This window comes from Pseudochaenichthys georgianus, chromosome 12 (genome assembly GCF_902827115.2).
Source record: "Pseudochaenichthys georgianus chromosome 12, fPseGeo1.2, whole genome shotgun sequence".
Classification (NCBI taxonomy): Eukaryota; Metazoa; Chordata; class Actinopteri; order Perciformes; family Channichthyidae; genus Pseudochaenichthys; species Pseudochaenichthys georgianus.
This window is the reverse complement of record NC_047514.1, coordinates 17728793-17747454: the sequence shown is the minus strand read 5'-3', so window position 1 is coordinate 17747454 and position 18662 is coordinate 17728793. Positions and strand designations below refer to the sequence as shown.

The 18662-nt window shown below is 38.8% G+C and overlaps 1 protein-coding gene across 5 annotated transcripts; it reads left to right on the top strand.

Annotated features, from left to right (window-relative positions):
• Window positions 1-389: 389 nt before the first annotated feature.
• git2b (G protein-coupled receptor kinase interacting ArfGAP 2b) lies at window positions 390-16892 on the top strand. Of its 5 annotated transcripts, none has more exons than XM_034095785.2 (20): window positions 390-621; window positions 1189-1322; window positions 2009-2121; window positions 3370-3475; window positions 4166-4252; window positions 4349-4479; window positions 6010-6104; window positions 6202-6247; window positions 6496-6544; window positions 6956-7028; window positions 7980-8077; window positions 8176-8287; window positions 9082-9233; window positions 9319-9471; window positions 11526-11738; window positions 11900-11989; window positions 12619-12704; window positions 13322-13477; window positions 15935-15998; window positions 16272-16892. In XM_034095785.2, the coding sequence occupies exons 1-20, from the start codon at window positions 570-572 to the stop codon at window positions 16479-16481; spliced, it is 2220 nt and encodes a 739-aa protein (XP_033951676.1). In that variant the 5' UTR covers window positions 390-569; the 3' UTR covers window positions 16482-16892. The 5 variants fall into 5 exon arrangements, with proteins under 5 accessions (XP_033951676.1, XP_033951677.1, XP_033951675.1 ...); XM_034095786.1 differs by having other exon boundaries at window positions 6493-6544; window positions 13325-13477; XM_034095784.2 differs by having other exon boundaries at window positions 6493-6544.
• The last annotated feature ends 1770 nt before the right edge of the window (window positions 16893-18662 follow it).

The following is an 18662-nucleotide window of genomic DNA, read 5'->3' as shown; positions in this document are numbered from 1 at the left end:
TGTGATCAAGTCAAATATGATAACTACATTTGGGACAAACCAATTAAAATGAATGAAATATTAAATAAAATGTAAGATATAGTTTCATTTTTCATTCAACCTTTTATGGCACTGCATAATCTCTTCTCAGTTTTAAGGCCACTCAGGAGAGAATTGCATCTCGTTTTCTCCATTGGAAGGCACTTTATCATGTTTTCTCTACAAGTATAGGCCCTTTAGCTGCATTTATTTTGAAATAATGATTTAATCTACACACCCAAAACCAGATGTACTTATTCACATACAATAGGCTATATATATTCCACCAATTCACAACAATATAGTTGCATAGGGTACACATCAAGGGGAAGGAAGGAAGGAGGCACTGAGAGGCTGTGCAAGTATTGGAATATGACACTGCTTTGTTCAACAGTAGGGGGGAGGCACACGATCACAGTAGCTTTGCCTGCTACAATCGGTCAATACAATCTCCTAGGGCGGGCTATCCCATTTCATCTGTGTCTAGCTGTATTGTTACGTTAACTTTCAAATATTTGTCTTGTCTGGACCCTCAGGATTTCTACCAAGGGATGTCAAAGCGAGTGCGAAGCAGAGAGGTCTGCGCTGATTGCAGTGCTCCGGGTATGATGTCAAACAAGCTAGCTTTAGCTGCCTCCTAGCTAACCAGCTAGCCCTTAGTACAACTCAACTACGTACAGTTAGCTAACCTAGTTAACGCTGATAACTGATTAGCAATTAGCCACTCGGTTAATTGTGACGTTTTTAAATGTTATTTTCGTGAATACGGTTGTAGACATATGTCCTGTATGTTTTTTTTGTCTGTGTAATCACATTAAGTTGTCTGCTGAAACTATGCTTGAATGGTTTAAAGCAGTCAAACGTTGGGTTAGCTTGAGCAGCTTATTAAGCTAACTCGCTAATACTTACACGTTGATTATAAAGAAGCTAGCAGACCCACACCTGGTTGCAATAATACTTGTGATTTTGGATGTGTCGAAGATATTGGGAGGCAAGAGCTTATGTGTTGCTGTCAGTTAGCTAATATCCTCGTCTGGCTTGAATGTATAAACTACCATACATGTTCCAGTTTGAAGTTAGATAACATTATGGAACATCTAATTTAGACTGGTAGGTTAACATTTGTACCTTTTTAAAAAAAAATGTATTTATTTATTTATTTATTTCTAGAGCCACGCTGGGCCTCTGTGAACAGGGGTGTGTTGATCTGCGATGAGTGCTGCAGCATCCATCGAGGACTGGGGCGACACAGCTCTCAGGTTCGACATCTGACTCATTCTCCATGGCCATCGTCGCAGTTACAGGTGAGGAGATTGGCCCCCCCACATACACCAACACATATAGATGCAATTATGGGAGATAATCTATTTATCCCAAGTGGAATAGATAATAAAATGGCTGCACAGTCAGACACATCATCAAATGACTAGAAGACAACGTCATGTTACTCCTCTGTCTCTCACAAGTTTTCTCAGGACTTTGAGTGTCCTTCAGGTTTCATGTTGACTTTCCATTATTTTGTGTTTTGTATTTTCCACCTGTTCCTTTACCTTAACTTAAATTACTATTAATTTGTGTATGGGATTGTATTGTTATGCTATCTTACTTCATTTTTTAGTACTGTATTTTTAGTACATTAGTATTAAATTACTATGTATATATTTGTTCAGGGCTGCATGGTATGAGTAAAATATACCTTAATAATATTAAATGGGATAAATTAAGACATCAAAGTCCAGTTTCAGTACACAGAATAAATTCATAACATAAATTGTCTTCAATATTCTTTACAGATGAATTGGCAAAAGACAACAATAAAAAATTGCAACAAAAAAAACATTTATATGTGCAGTTTCTACTGATGCTTTCTTTTAAACTAACTCAATACATCCCTGGTGTGATATCGCAGTTGATAAACTGTATTTGTGTTTTAGGTGCTTTGTAGATGTTGATGCATTCAGGTAAACTGTGTTGTGCTTTCATGTTTTAGATGGTCCAGACACTGTATGGTAATGGAGCTAATTCCATATGGGAGCATAGCCTTCTGGACCCTTCTTCTTCTGTGAGTGGGAAGCGCAAAGCCAACCCCCAGGACAGAGTTCAGTAAGTGCTTTTAAGGATTTTGATGCATCAGTGCTGATTTTGATATGCTTGTTTGCACTTTTTGATAAAAAGCTTTATTGGCAACATTGATTTTCATATTTAAGGTCAGTGAACATGCATAATTGGCCTTTTGTGCAACGGACATGACTCATGGCCAGTCACTCCCAAGTAACTTCAAGTTGACATGACTTTTATTATTTAACATGCAAATGGAAATATACAAAACTGAATATATGTTCAGTTTAATGCAAGAACAATATCCTATGCATGTTAACTATATGGGATTCATTTGTTGATTATGCAAGAAAGTTAACTCTTGTATACAGCTTTTTCTTTATCGTGAAAGTGTTCTTTCTTTTTTTTAACCCAAAAGGCATAACAAGAAAAATAAAATGTGAGAAGTGAGAGACCCTGATCCACTGCCAGATATAAACACTGTGTTGGTCCAATGTCTGGCTGGTGGAGTAAAGATAAACAGTCAGTCACATATAAACACAGCCCGAGTCTATCCCTCACACTCAGAGCAAACTCTTTCAATCAACAGACAAAAACATTTCACCAAACAGGAGGCAGTTATACTCAATCTTAGTCTTATTGGGTGTTTCTACTACTGCTTTTTCATGGATTCAGGAACAAACCTCGGTCTCGTCCATAGGAACTATGACTACATTTGGCTCATGTAAAAAAAACTGTTATTGTACTAGAACTATCAAGGCAGTTGTGCAAGTTGCTGACTGGTCAAACAGAGCCAGCAGCTTCTTTAACTTCCTTCATTTACAAAACAAGGAAGCATTCTACTATTTATATTTGGACATGGGTTTTTCCAGTGTTTATTTATGTTAAATATACAGCTAGCAATTGTTTTTGTCTTTAGTATACTGTACTTGTGTCTGTAAAGGTATCAACAGAGACAAAATTGGTCACATGAGATATTGAGTTTAATTGTGAATGTCCTCAACAATGTACAACCCAAATGCTAACATTAGTAGGGTGATCTGAAATGGAGATACAAAGATATCCTGTGTAGTGTTATAGGTCTACTAATTTGAGTAATTGCCTTCCTGCCATCAAAAACTGTATATTGGATTTGCAGATGTTGTGTGTGTGTGATTTTAAATATTAGAAATCAGGTCCTCAGCAGTATATGCAGCATATGTTTAGTTGGTTGTTTGTCTTGCACTTGATTTATGCTTGTCACTTGAACATAGATTTTTAATTGTTGATCTAAGCATCTTTTGCTGTTTCCAGTCCCAACAAGACGGAGTTCATCAAGGGCAAATATCAGATGTTGGTGTATGTCCATCGCATGCCTTGTCGGGAGGATGACAGTGTTACTGCAAAAGACCTCAGCAAGGTGAGAAATGTATATATTTTTGGTTTAGTGTTGACTTCTTTTTTAGATGCAATGATAACCGAAATAGGTCCCATGCGAATAAGCTAGAGCAACCAATGGTGCTTTAGCAAAATAATGCTAAACACCACTAGTTGCACTCGTACTTCCCCATTGCACAGCAAGTGCTTTTAGATTTTTGGTCTATGATATATGTGACCACTTCCTTTACATTTCAGAATGGTTTGTCCCATTTATAGATTAGCATTGAGCATTCAGTGCTTCTATTACATACTGCCATGTTTATTTACAGACTATGCCTCTGTATATAGTAAATCCTAATTGTCCAACCTCAAGTTGTGCGAGAGCTCCCTCTATTTCAATCTCCCATTGTATTTGTGATCTGAATTCTGTATTATTTCTTACAAATAATTCCAGATCAAGCTGAATTCTTGAATCTTGTTATTTAAAAAGAGAAAAGTGCGTCTAGGTCTATAGTCTTTGCATTAGAAGGATACATGTTCTTTTCTCCACAACTCTTTTTAAACATGTTCCCTGTGTTTACTTCACTTGCAGTTCAATCACTTTTTAGTCAAATTAATAAGGATAATTTCATGTCACTCCGTTTTGGGATTGTGCATCTATTGAAGCCAGCACTGTTCAGATGCACTTTACAATCAGAATAAAACAAACTTTTTGTCGATCTCCCTTCAGCAACTGCACTCCAGTGTTCGGACTGGAAACCTGGAGACCTGCCTGAGACTCTTATCTCTGGGAGCACAGGCCAACTTCTTCCACCCAGTAAGTGTTGCAGAAAAACCAAAACCACATTTTGTGAGGTAAACATTGACATTCTGCTAATGCTTCATCATTGTGTTTTTTTTTGGGGGGGAACAGGAGAAAGGCAACACTCCACTACACATAGCAGCAAAAGCAGGACAAATGTTACAAGCAGAACTGTTGGCAGTTTATGGAGCTGATCCGGGGGCTCTGGACTCCAGTGGAAAGACCCCCATCGATTATGCAAGGTAAAACGAGGCCAATGTTTTTAATTAACCACAGGCTTATCTCTTACTTTATTGTTCTAAACAATGTTTATTAAGTACGAGCAGTGGGAACTCTGTAACAACACAATGTAATATTACTGATCATTATCATTTTAGAGTTGCCACAAAATTGAACTCATCGTTTTAAAGCAGGGGTGTCCAAACTACGGCCCGGGGGCCAAATGCGCCCCGCAGGCCATTTTAAATCGGCCCTCAGTAAATTAAGCTTGAGCTTGTCTTGAATTGTACTTCTTAAACATATCTGTAAACATATATTACACAGTAGTATTCATGTGTTAATAAGCCCACTTTCAGTCAATTAAGGTTGGAAATATGTTCTAACAAATCTAAGTTGATAAGATAAAATCCCAATAACTTATTTACATAACAACCTTGACATATAACCTTCCTATTTCCTCTTATGATAAGCAATCTAAGGCTTCTGTTTTAAGGAATGAGCTGCTAACAAAATAAATGAAACCCTATGGAAAGCTGTCATGTAGGCTTTTGTATCAAGCATAATTGACTTACAATTGATTGTTTTAGCTAACTTATAACTTCACTTATGAGGCACTAAACCTCACTTCTAGTGAGTGGCCCAGCCCTTCGATTATTTTTCTGTATGTGGCCCTCAGTGAAAAAAGTTTGGACACCCCTGTTTTAAAGCATTGAAGTGTATTGAAAGCCATAGTTAGTTCACAGGCCACCTCCATTAACCATTATTTTGTGCAAGTGCTTGTGTCTCTCAGTGTATGAAAAAAAAAACGTTTGAAGTTTTCACTGTTGCTGCTGCATGACTAACCTTAGTGTGACTGCAAGCACCGCTCTCACAGGCTCAGCCCAGCTCACTAGTGGCAGGAAATGATACACATCCTTTCGGAGATTGAATGCAGTTGCATGGTACACAGACACAAAGTGTGTGTGAAATGTGGGCTATTTATATATACAGGTGGTATGAGGAAATAACGTACACAGGAAGAAACTAGTAGGAAAACAAATAGTGAGAAACCGTCTCGAGCTAAAATGGCTGAAGTATTTGCATGCCTTGCACAACATTGAACATTAGACGCAGTGGCATTCTGTCAGCGTCTTGTAATCCAATAAGAGTATGACTAACTGAGGCAAGACAAACTCTCAAGAAAAGTTGTTCTCGAGGACTTGTTAAAGATTGAAAAAACTCCAAGAAATAAAGAATAGATAGGAAAAAATATAAGAGAGAAAAGATCTAGAAACATTGCCTTGTTTAACTTAAAAATCAAAGTAAGACACTTATTTCCTGCTTTTTCTGGGATAAGAGGCTTTGTGTCTAAGAATGGCCAGCTATCACACCACACCTATTTCAGTTGTATGCTTATTACTTTACACATTACCAGAGTTTTACCCCATTAGAAATGTACTGTGTTTTTTAACTATGTTTCCACTAAATCTGGTCATACCTACCTGAGGCATTCGGTAGCCTTAGCACAGAGCAATATTTCTGAATCATGACCTTTTAATTCCTAATGTGTGCAGACAAGCTGGGCATCAGGATCTGGCAGAGAGGCTGGTGGAGATACAGTACGAACTCACTGACCGCTTAACATTTTACCTCTGTGGAAGAAGACCAGGTAAGGAGCCTAGCAGCTGCTGCTGCTGCTGCTGCATGGCGTTTGAGAGCTGATGGGTTTTTGATAATGATATTCTGTTATTATCTTTTCATTGTAGATCACAGAAATGGGCAACACTTCATTATTCCACAGATGGCAGACAGGTAATAGCTATGTTTTAAGTTGTTGATATATTTTTTTAAAACAAAAACCAAACTGACAAGCTACTGGCTGCTTGTCTATGCTAAAGGTTTTACTTGGACTCATTCATACTTATTTGTCCAATGCTGCGTTCTTATAATGGATTAGAAATGAGTAAGTATGCTGTTCCAATGTGTTTCTGTTTGCCTGTTTGTGTGGAATTTTGTTAGCAAAAAAAGTTGGTTTGAATATTTCTTTCTGCCCAAAGCAGCCTGGATTTGTCAGAGTTTGCAAAAGCTGCAAAGAAGAAGCTCCAGTCGGTAAGATATCAGAATTCCTTTTTTGTTCCCACAGAGGGGAAATGTACATTGTTACAGCAGTATAGATGGAGAATACAAATAACACACTATTAGATAAGAAAAGGAATGCACATAGTATGTAAAATAAATGTACATAGTATGTAAAATAAATGTACAGACCTACACATTCATGGAAAATAAGTAAGTAAGCAGTATTTATAAAATAATTGTAACATTGTAGAATACTGTGTGGTAGTGGGTTGATTGCAGTGGTAAATAGAACTGAAATGAGATATTTACATAGTAACATACAGATTATTGTTGGAATGGACAACCTAAGAATTTGCAGCCAGTAGTTATTCCATCAGATGCAAGGTTTGCATTTCTTTCTATTCAATCGTGTGACAACTTCTTCTTTTATTATCTTTCCAGCTGAGTAACCATCAGTTTGAGGAACTTGCCATGGATGTTTACGATGAAGTTGACAGAAGAGAAACGGATGCAGGTGAAATTGCAAGAAGTGTAACAAATATAAAATAACCATTATTTGTAGGGATGTAACGATACCAAAAACTCACGGTAGGATAATATCGCGATAACAAGTCCACGGTACGGTATTTATCGCGATATTGAATAATAAAGGAGAAGAAGAAAAATAAAAAAAATATTTTTTCAATAAACATTTTTTTTACTCGGAAAATGTTTCTTTATTACATAATAAATCTGATTTGTACAGAATTCTAGTAGGATAGCAGTATTTTAAAGTGTCAAAAACAAAGTGACAGTAACAGACTGGAACAAGAAAACCAGTGTTTTTGTACCTATAGTACTACCAAACAAAGTAGGCATTTTCTTTGTGCTTCTCACAAATAAACAAGGACATTTAATAATCAGACCCTGCAATAAAATAAATCAAGTTTCACTTTAGTTTTTCAAGTAACTCAACTCAAACTCACTAGTCACTCACTCAGCATCATCAGACAGGTTTTTAGGAATATGAGAATGTCCACATTTCCAGGTATTTATAAGCTGGGATGTTTGGGCATTTACAATATCCCCTGCTCTGGAAAAAACTCTCTTGCTTGGTACTGATGTTGCCGAGACAGCAGTGGTCGCGTTAACCGAATATTTTATTTAACAATGACGGAAAAATCTGAAAGCAGTCTGTCATTTTGACAGATTAGAACAAACTCGGAACAGCGCCAACGTTTCCCCGCAGCGAGGTTCTGGTGTTATGCCGTGTTATGCATGCCCTCCAAAAGGAAATGATATAGTTTCCAAACCGTAGTTTGCAAAAAAAAGTGTTTAACATTTTTATTAAAGTAGATTTTTTCAGTCTCACGACGGTATTTGGACGTTTATTTACCGCGATATTCAGTATATCGTTACATCCCTAATTATTTGTATCCCAGTTTTTTTTTTATGTATATCTTAAATATATTTATATTTTGTACAGTGTGGTTGGCCACTCAGAACCACAGCACACTGGTTACAGACACCACCGTTGTGCCTTTTCTTCCGGTCAATCCAGAGTACTCATCCACCAGGAACCAGGCAAGTCATGGCACCAATGTAGCCTTGTGTTTATTTGTGTTTGTGAAGACTTGATTCAACAGTGCAGCCTTTATTTTTAAATCTTTTGTTTTTTTCAGGGTCGTCAAAAATTGGCACGCTTTAGTGCTCATGAATTTGCCACCCTGGTTATTGATATTCTCACTGATGCTAAACGGCGGCAGTGGGGTAATTCCTGCGACAGTCCCAAAGGTACAATTTATCTGTTTATTTTTTATAACCAACTTTGAAATTCCTTGCTATTATACTTTTTGTTTTCTTTTATTAAGGTTTTTATGGAAGTGAATATATTCACTAGCATGCACACAGTAATAAACACTAAGAATAAAGAGTTGCAATTAGTTGCATATCAAAGTGGAGCATGTGGGTTCCAGTTATATATGCCAACTGGAACCATATGTACGGATGTTTGTGCAAAAAACGGGGCCAAAAACAGATCAGGGCTTTTTCTAATTAAAACTGCATTCTGTAAATCAGTGCTTCTCAAAGTGTGGTCTGCGGACCACTGGTTGCCCGTGAGCGCCCCCTAGTGGTCAGGGTCAGTAAGTATATTGGTAACATTTCACATTTGAAATAAATAAATACATTTAGGTTTTCCGCACTCTCACGGGAAGATCTCCGCAATGGAGCGAGCTTAAGTTTCACTTTTGATTGCATGATATAGCCCAGCGCAACACCTTCGTCACACATGTTGCCGTCTGTTTGTACCATTTTCAGGCGATTTGTAAAAATCGATGTTTTTTTGGATATTTGTGGAGTTAGGTGGTCCGCGAGTGTTTTTTTTATTGGTTAAGTGGTCCTTGGTATGATAAAGTTTGAGAAACACTGCTGTAAATAATGCAAACACATCACAGACTGCTTTAAAGTCAAGGGTGTTCTAAAGATTCAGTAAATGGAAAGAAATATGTTCCTTTAGCTTTGTGATTTATACAGCTGCTTGTAGCCTGTTTGATCTCTAATGCTTTGATCTGGTGGTCTGCCTTCAGAGAACGTGGAGTTGATCCTTCAGGGAATAGACAGTCGCCATAACAGTGACAGCCAGGATAATGACCAGCCTGATTACGACAGTGTGGCATCAGATGAAGATCCAGTGCACGAGGCCACCTGTGGGGACAGCAGCACTGACCGAAGGACCAAGGTTCATGTTTTTATTGACTGTTCACATATTTTAAAAACATAATTGTATTCACATTTCAACTCTCATCAAATGTTGTCTGCTGCAGAGCTCAGAGTCATCTGACCTCTCCGATGGACCAATCACAGTGCATGAATTCATGGAGGTGAAGACTGCCCTCACTGCATCGGAAGCCAAAATACAGCAGCTTCTCAAGGTCAACTGTCACCTCAGTGAAGAGCTGCGGAGCATGCAGGGCAAGGTTCGTCAATTACACTCATTCATAAGCAAACTGGTTATTGTAGATCAGTTTTGCAAACTCTACATGCCCTCATAGTTTAATTTCCACCTCTTTAATTAGATGGTAGTACACATTGATATTTCAATAGCCATAATTAGATGTCACTTTGTACTGGATGTATGGTATTTACATCCTCTCTGATGCTGGTGTTGCAGCCTCTCTTTATTCTTAAGCAATTGAACATATTAGTTGGTGTGTGCAAAACTTGATCTATGTTACATTTAGTTATTTGATTTCACCCACAAACATTAGTAATATATGTTCGGGTCATGCCCGTTTCCACGTGTCAGACGTTGCCTCTACCCTATAGAGTTCTACAGTGCATACATTTTGAGTTGCAGAGAATACCAGATGTATTTTGTTAAAGATGCCATAAAAAGGTCATACGGAAATATTGAAATGTATTGATATTGAAACGTCTGCTATGATTCTGGGTGGGGTAGAATTCCTGTGGTAATAATCAACAATCACCAGACTTCCTCTGCTATGCTGCTCAGTGAAAAGGCAAACAAGATCTGATTTGATAGTTCTTTGTGGTCTAAAATAGATTGAGGATTCACTAGTCATGTACAAATCAACAAATAGTTACCATAGAGGAAATGATGATTCATCCTCTTGAATCAGAACGATCACGCAGTCGCCATCCAAAAACAACCTAAATGTTGCAGTGATTAGAGTTTGAGTGTGGGCGAGTTATCAACTCCTCACTCCCTCTCACACCTCCAGAAGGCCTGCAGCACCATTGGCAGCACACAGCCAATCTCTCTGCTGTAGGTTTATTCTAGTCACATTTCACCCTTCAGTTCCTTATTGCTTAGAACTTCAAAAAGCCCCACTTGGCCTCAGCGTTATTTATACAAGCATGTTTTATTCAGTGTTACTTGCTAAAGTTTTAAAGAATATCCTACTTTGTTAAGAGTTCTGCCCTCGATCCAATACTGAGTGATATATAAAATCAAAAGCAGTATCTGGGTCAAGAAACAATTTCCTGTTACTAACCCTAATCTTAAATACACCGACCCTGCTGTGGACTGTTTTATGACTATTCTTACTTGTTAACATATTTCTACAAAATCTGTTTTTGGAGGGACATTTAATACACATTTTTGAGATTTGGCAATCATATTTTAATCTGTCTTGATTGTTTAAAGTGTTTTTTTTCCTTCACTCAGTTCTAAGTAAATAAGTGTAAATGGGGTAATACCCTCTCAACCAAATACATGTTGATTACTCTGACCTTGACATGTTCAAATAATATCTTATCTAACTCATCTTATGAATTAATGTATGGCTGCCTGTCCTCAGTTGTCACCACTAACACCTGATAATGTTGCCAAGTGTATCATCTTGGGGGCATGCTTAGAAAATAGTGTATATAAAGTTGGACGACAAGGTTTGTCACTCACTGACCCATGTTGGTAGATGGCAGCATTCAGTCTGGTTCTCTTATATGCATCACAGCTCTCCAGAGCCCAGTGTCTTTCTGTCTTCACTTGGCTGGGAGACAGTGTTAACACGATGTACCTCCTCCCACTGCTGCTTTATTTACTTCATAACAATACTGCTTCTATTTGACAAAAGTGACTTTCCATTTCGGTCCCTTATCTTCATTACCAAAACGTAATTGCTGAAACAGTGGAACCGCAAGATATCTCCTTACTTGTAAACTAAAAAGCTTCTAAAATCCCTTATTTAATGTTTTGTATGTTGTTCATTTGTTGACTTGTGATAACTTGCATAACACTAAGGGGAAAGTCATGTTTCCCCTTGCTCTTTCGAGGCCTGTGAATGTAAATAAGGGCAACTCCTTATGTGTCAGCATTTCACTTCTCAAGAAACAAACCTTTTAACGTGAGAAACCCAAAACAGAGGTGACTGTGAACTGGGCGTAGATAAAGTGTTTCTCTCCCTGAGGCAAGTGTGTGTGTTACTCTATTATTAATGTGTGGCCGAGCTTTTGTAAGGAGATCGTCCCCCAGCTAGAGCTGACTTGAAGGATGTTTTGTTCTCTGCAGCTGAACTCCCTGCAGACTGAAAACACAACACTGCGATGGCAACCCCCCAGCGGACAACAACAACACCTACAGGGGCCCTTAGGTCGACACCCGCCCCGCGGCGGCCGCGCCATGTCCATGTATGAGACCGGCTCTTCCCCGAGGCAGTACCCCCACCGAGTGGAGGCGGCTCGGCATGAGGACGGAGTCGTTTTACAACCCTTCCCTACCAACGTAAGCTCAGAAGCACTCATGTTCCCGCTGGATTGTCATCACGAGACAATAATCATGATGCCTGGCTTGGGGCTGGTGATGGTTTTTCATTCAATCATTCATTCAATCATTCATTGCATCTCATTTTAGAGTATGCTCAACTTGGTTTGACCCCTTTCTAGATTGGGAGGGGTCCTTTGGGGACGGCTGCTTCCTCCCTCCCTACCTTCCCCTCTTCCCTGTCCTGGTCGTGGGACGAGCGATCTCGAAGGGTTAAGTACTGAAGTTCCCCTCGGCTCAGAGGCAGCCCCGAGGGACGGTGCACACTGTCCCCCCTGCTTGACCCCACAGCCTTCTCTCTCTCCTCTTGACCTGTGTCTTTGAACTGCTTTTGATCAGTATGGCCTGCCTGCATGCACGCACCACAGTGCCTCTGCTTCAGTTCAGTTATCTGAACAACTTTGCTTCCACAGAGCTGCTTTGGCTAATGTAAACATCACAGGCGATAACGAAATGTTGGACTAGCTGGGGAAGCTGTTTGGATGATCAGCCGGCAGAGTCCAATGTCAATGAGTCAAATAAAATGTCTCATCACAATGTGCTTATTAGTCATTGACACTGGTAAGAGCACCCACAGTTTACATCAGGATGTCTTCGCCTCTACTAATCGCATCCACTGCAGAATGAGCTGTATGACACTGCAATGACCTGGTTTACATATCCTGTCTGTTTCTCTTCATCGGCTTTGAAACCAAATGTCTGATGGTGTGAACTGTCAGAAGTGCATGATTCCAATTTCTATGTGCCTACAGTTGCCCTGGCAATATGTTTTTTGTTATCTAAGTGTTTACTGTATTTGATTGATGTTAATTTATGTTTACATTTACTGATCTCTCTATAGGGCTGCAGTCTGGAAGGACAGAGTATGATGCTGGAGAACGATTACGACACTACGCCCAACCACTCCACTGAAATGGAGGAAGCTGGGTGAGAACATTTGTTTTAACTTTATACACAACTGTCCAAATGTTTTCTCTGTGATGGTTTGAACCAATTTATAGATTTTCAACACCATAGAAATCCAAGTTCTGGGAATGGTGACGTCATCGTAGCAGTGCTGTTCAAAGTTAAAGGTCACACAAAGACAGAGGAGGAAGCTAGACTAATATTAGTTTTGACAGATGTTTGAAAAGAGGCCTTGATTTGAACAGTCTGGCTGTACAGGAGTAAGATTACATATTAGAACTTGTTCCTGACTGAAAAAAGCTAACGGTTATAAAAAGTCAACATGAGCCGAGCCAGGAGCCGCGCACGTCATCCACCTCTGGTTGTTCTTTAACATTGATGTTCATGTAGTGCTCATATAGTCATGGTTGAGTAGCTATATGGATGAAACTCGTTCTTGAATACCGACTAGCACATTAAAAGCTAATTTTATGTTGACTACTATTAAAGAGTTTTTGTGCGGTTTTGGTTTTTCACAAGAGTTTAGTTCATTCAGCCCCTTATAAACCCCAAATTGTGATGGCTTGTCAAGATACATTATATAAACGTTGTCTGTATGTGTCAGCTGTGATAAAGCCATTCTCTGTTTTTATTTGCAGCAGCCCTCTTCCATCCTCTGAATCAGTGGCACATGGAGAGGAGGGTGAGGATGATGGCACCCTGCCGTGCACAGAGGACGTCATCTGTAAGACGGAGCAGATCACCAAGAACATTCAGGAGCTGCTGAGAGCCGCCCAGGAGACCAAGCATGAAAGGTAGTTTATGACTAATAGAAAACTATTCAAAAACAAACCTTCTTATTCATTTACATGCTGTAATAAAAGCATAGACTTTATGTTTTTTTTCATGGCTGTATTTCTGTCATTCTGCCTGTCAATAGTAAATAGCAGAGGTGGGGACTCGAGTCACATGACTTGACTCGAGTCGCATATTTGTGGACTTGAGACTTGCTTGACTAACATTGATAAAAGACTTGACTTGACTTTGACTTGGTATTCATGACTTGAGACTTGACTTAAGCTTGAGACGGATGACTTGAAAGAACTTGACTTTTTAAAATTAAATATTTGCGTTTGTTTTTGTATTGAGATATTACGTTTAGTTTTTTCGAAATGTGATTGGGTGATTATAGCGTTATGCGCGCAAACCTGGCAACCCACTAGAAGGCAGGAGTGTCAGTTAACATGGCAGCGGCTAGCGTTACTCCAGCAATAGGGAAGTTTGGATTCAAGGATTATGTTGTCGATGACGGTAATAAGAAGAGAACAGCGGTATGCAGGGTCTGCAGCATAAAGATCAGTGACACGACCACCACAACATCCAACTTCATTCGTCACTACAAAAACACCCACAGAGAAAGGTACGTGAATGTGTTGTGTTAGCTAGAAAGCTAACGTTAAGTTTAAGGAGGGAGAGAAGGAGAGAGCGAGGGAGAGAGAAAATGTCCCCTGTGTTATATTATCAGAAGTTACTGTAAACTTTTGAATAATGTTTTAGTAGTTTGTTTAAATGTCTTAATTATGTTGTTTTTGTTTGTAGAAGTGCATCATTCCTTGATGTATTGTAAAATGAATCTAAACTTTTTGATCTGTTTTGATGATAAACTGAAGCAATTTCAAAATTAACCCAATTAAGTGACTTTTAAACCGTCCTACTTAGTTTATAAGGAAATTATGAAGAGGAACAAATTAAATGATTTGAAAATGATATCTATGTAGGCGCTGACGCTGTTGGCGGTTCTAGTGTTAACAGAAATTTAAATTAAATATGTGTAATGGCAAATGCCATATATGATTTTCTTACCTGGAATTCTGCCTTTTTGAACAGACTTTTTGAGTCCTCGCTATATTGTCTGCAGTTCTAGGGTTAATATTGATCTAATATGATTGTCATCGGTCTAAATTAGATTTCAAATGATTAACTGTGTATGTAATGAAGATCATAGTGTGGGTTAAATCGATTTTCATAACCACTGTCTTTTAACTGATTTTAAATGCGGAAACTGGGCTTATTCATCAGAATTTTGTATGACTTGACTTGACTCTCACCACAGTGACTTGGGACTTGCTTGATACTTGCACATGTAGGACTTACCACTTCTGGTAAATAGTATTTCATTCTCTTTAAGCTGCTTCTAGGTCAGCTGTTCTCAATAGTTCACCCCAGGGCCCAGAACTATGATGGGTTTAGATCATAATAGCCAGCTAACCAGTGACTTATTAACATCTGATTTAATGGTAATTGTGGTTTTATAGTAAACCAGCAGCTCTCAGTCATTTGAGCCTTTTTATAGCGTGGCCTCTGTCTTGAAAAGTGTGTCTGCTGGGGGTAAACAGTGGCTCTTGAAATGCAGCTGACAGGAAACACCACATGACCATCTATTCCCCTGTGACCGGTCAAATCCACAGCAAGTTAGTGTCGTCAAACTGGTTTTCTTTATTCATCCGTCTCTGTTTACAGTAACAATTTACTGTTAATATTTTCCTGGTTTTTATCATGATGTTTTGAGATATTGGATGTTGTCCATTTTACCCGATCCTAGTTTTTCTTCAGTTTCAAGTTTTTTAAATCGAAACCATTTAAGAGATATTCTCAAGGGTTACAATTCAAAGAAAGTGGTTCCTGGTAAAAAAACATCATTTCAATTTGATCTCTGTTAGTGGCCCTAATGTGCACACATACTATAGTAATAAATGAAACGACAGTAAGTGCTTTTCCCAAGGAGTCCGGGGCCTAATGTCGGCTTTCAGTGTGATTCTTGGCTCCTTCGGTTAGAGCTTTGGGCTCTCCGGGCAAATGAAACTGCTTTCACTTTGAGTACAAGTCATGATGTTGATGACAGCTGTTTACTTTGAAGCCTCTGCTAGCCCAGTGTTGTATTTGCTCTTTTTTTTGTTGCTTTGATGACACATATCATCCAAGCTATATGTCTGCTCATAATCAAATACAGTAGATGGGCAGTGTGTCAGACATTTTGAATGTTTACAGAGCTGTGCAAAAAGCAGTCATTATTGTTATAAGTTTGTGCAAACATCTCAAATGTGATCGAAATGTGCAGTCTGCTGTATTTCTACATAGTGCTTACTGTTGGCACAGGGAATCTTGCCTCAGGCTGCTCTTTCTCGTAATGTCACATGTTAGCTGTTGAGCATTGTTGTATCTATAAATGGCACAGGAGTGGTTGATCAGCCTTTTGTCTTCATCTCCCTCAGCTTCCTGCCTTGTTCAGAAAAGATCTGCGTGGCTGTGAAAGAGATGGCCGCCCTGTTTCCCAAGGTAAGATGACTCTGACCCACAGCTTCAAATCCCTCCCCCGAGCAATTAAAGGATTTATTTTTTGTTTGAAAACAGCCAAAGGGAACCTTTTTAATGACTTGTCTAGACAAGGTAGGACCTGTTCATTGCATGACTTAGTTATACATGTACAGTTAATCAGATTACTTTGCTTTTATGTTTACTGACACACACAGCCTGCTGACTACAATGAGGGTTTATTTATGGTGGTTGTCATCTTATCAAGTCTCCATCATCGCTCCTTCCCCCTCACAGAGGCCGTCCTCGGACACGGTTCGAGGGTCTCTGTATCTCCTCACGTCCAGCGCCAGCCGACTGCACGGAGAGTGCCAGAAGGCCGCAGAGCACAACCCCTGCCCGTCGGACATCCAGCTGGTCACTCAGCAGGTCATCCAGTGTGCCTATGACATTGCCAAAGCTGCCAAGCAACTTGTCACTGTGACGACCAAAGAAAACAATAACTAACTAAAAATCCAAAGACATTCCTGATGCACCCAAAATAGTTTATTTAGATACCGCTAATTTTTGTTTAATCATTGTTAACACACTTTTTTCTAATTAGGCGGCAATTATTTACGTACATTCCTTAAAAAAACAAGATGCACCATGTACAATGACAGACCAATCTAAACATTATTGTGATATTTTTGTATCAGAGTAAACAAACACCTTTAAAGCTGTAGGATAGAATCTGTTACTCCTCCTAACCTCACAAAGAGATAACAGTTTAATCCACACAAAATCCAAAAGTGCAATGTTGTGTGTGTGTGTGTGTGTGTGTGTGTGTGTGTGTGTGTATATATACAAAGAACAACAAGCCTTCTACATTGTACTTTTCCACATAGAGGTCATCATATAGATACACCTTTATCTACACACCATTGTCATCTGTTTATTTTCCTTTTTTATTTGAAATGTTTTTAAGATGCAATGACAGTATTTTAGTCTTGAACCATTGTGATGCCACTTGCTTAGAGTTCAAATGTTTGTTTGGTGATTATGAAAGTAGCTTCAGTGCATAGAGCACCATGTAAGGCCAGCAGTACAAACGGTGGTCTCACCTTCATTCCTTCCAGCAGGGGATTCAGCAAAGAGACAGTAGTTATTGGAGTTATAATGTTACAGCCATACTTCTGATGGTGTGTGTGTGTGTGTGTGTGTGTGTGTGTGTGTGTGTGTGTGTGTGTGTGTGTGTGTGTGTGTGTGTGTGTGTGTGTGTGTGTGTGTGTGTGTGTGTGTGTGTGTGTGTGTGTGTGTGTGTGTGTGTGTGTGTGTGTGTGTGTGTGTGTGTGTGTGTGTGTGTGTGTGGTGTGTGTGTGTGTGTGTGTGTGTGTGTGTGTGTGTGTGTGTGTGTGTGTGTGTGTGTGTGTGTGTGTGTGTGTGTGTGTGTGTGTGTGTGTGTGTGTGTGTGTGTGTGTGTGTGTGTGTGTGTGTCACAGAGATGGCTTCGATGGCCCCTGTGAAACCCATTTTGAATCAATTTTAATAGCGTTATGCAAATATATAAGATGTATGTATGTAATTCTTTATCAAAATAATCCAAATGCTATTCTATTTATGAACTGTGTGTCATACCTCTAAGAAAATATTAATGTTTATTTTCATAAGCTTTTGTTTAACATGATGCTCCTCGCAGACTAACTTTTGTTCTGAGGTTTGGGACGTCTCAGCTGGCCGTGAGTTATGGGGCAACCTGTGATCTCTCGTGGTGCTCTAACTCCAGTGTGTTCAATGCTACCTGTGGTCACATGCGTACAGCTATGGTTTACAATCACTGAAGTTAATGTGCCCTTAAAGTTAGAGTAGAAATCGGGTCTTATGTTTCACTTGTTGTTGTGAGCCAGATCAGTCTCAACCAGGGGTGTAAAGCTAACCAGAAAACACTTCACACGCCAACAACGACAATTAAATATTACTCAAGTAGCTGTAGAAAAGCTTTCTCAATAGGTTGCCTGGATGGAGAACAGGTTTAAGGCCCAAAAAGAGGATTATTAAAATGATTCAAACTATCTTCAGTACAGATGATTACACCATTAAAGTATTCATTTTATTTTAAAAGTAATTTTTAGTTTTGGACCAAAACCGTTCTCATGGTTTGCTTACGAGCTTGTTTTGTAACTGCATTGCACAGTCTCGGCAGTGTAATATATATATTTTTTAATTACTTAATTAAAAAAACTAATGTCTGCATCTTTTTTTCAGGATGTTTTGACCATGCAAAAGTATTGTTACTTTCTAACAATTAATTATAAATGTGGACAGATGTTCTTAATGCAAAATGATGTAACATTCCAGTAACTCAGTCCATTATGCTTCAACCTCTATTTAAAGTTATCCAACTGTAGCCTCTATAAACTAGTGGTCATACCAGACCAAGTTATCTTTGGAAAAACCTCTGAGTGTAATGAACTGCTGAATTGTGCATTTTATTGCTTAATAATCCAGCTTTCGTTTGTAAAAGAAGAACGTCTTATTTCCTCTTTAAAGATTTTAAAGTCATTTTAATGATAAACTTCCTGAAATAATGACGTACTATATCAAAAATATCTTCTTTGAGATACCAAGTCATTATTTTGAGGATGTCAATCATCATAATGACTTGCAAGATATATATTTTTTAATAAAAAAATATTGAATTTCATTGGT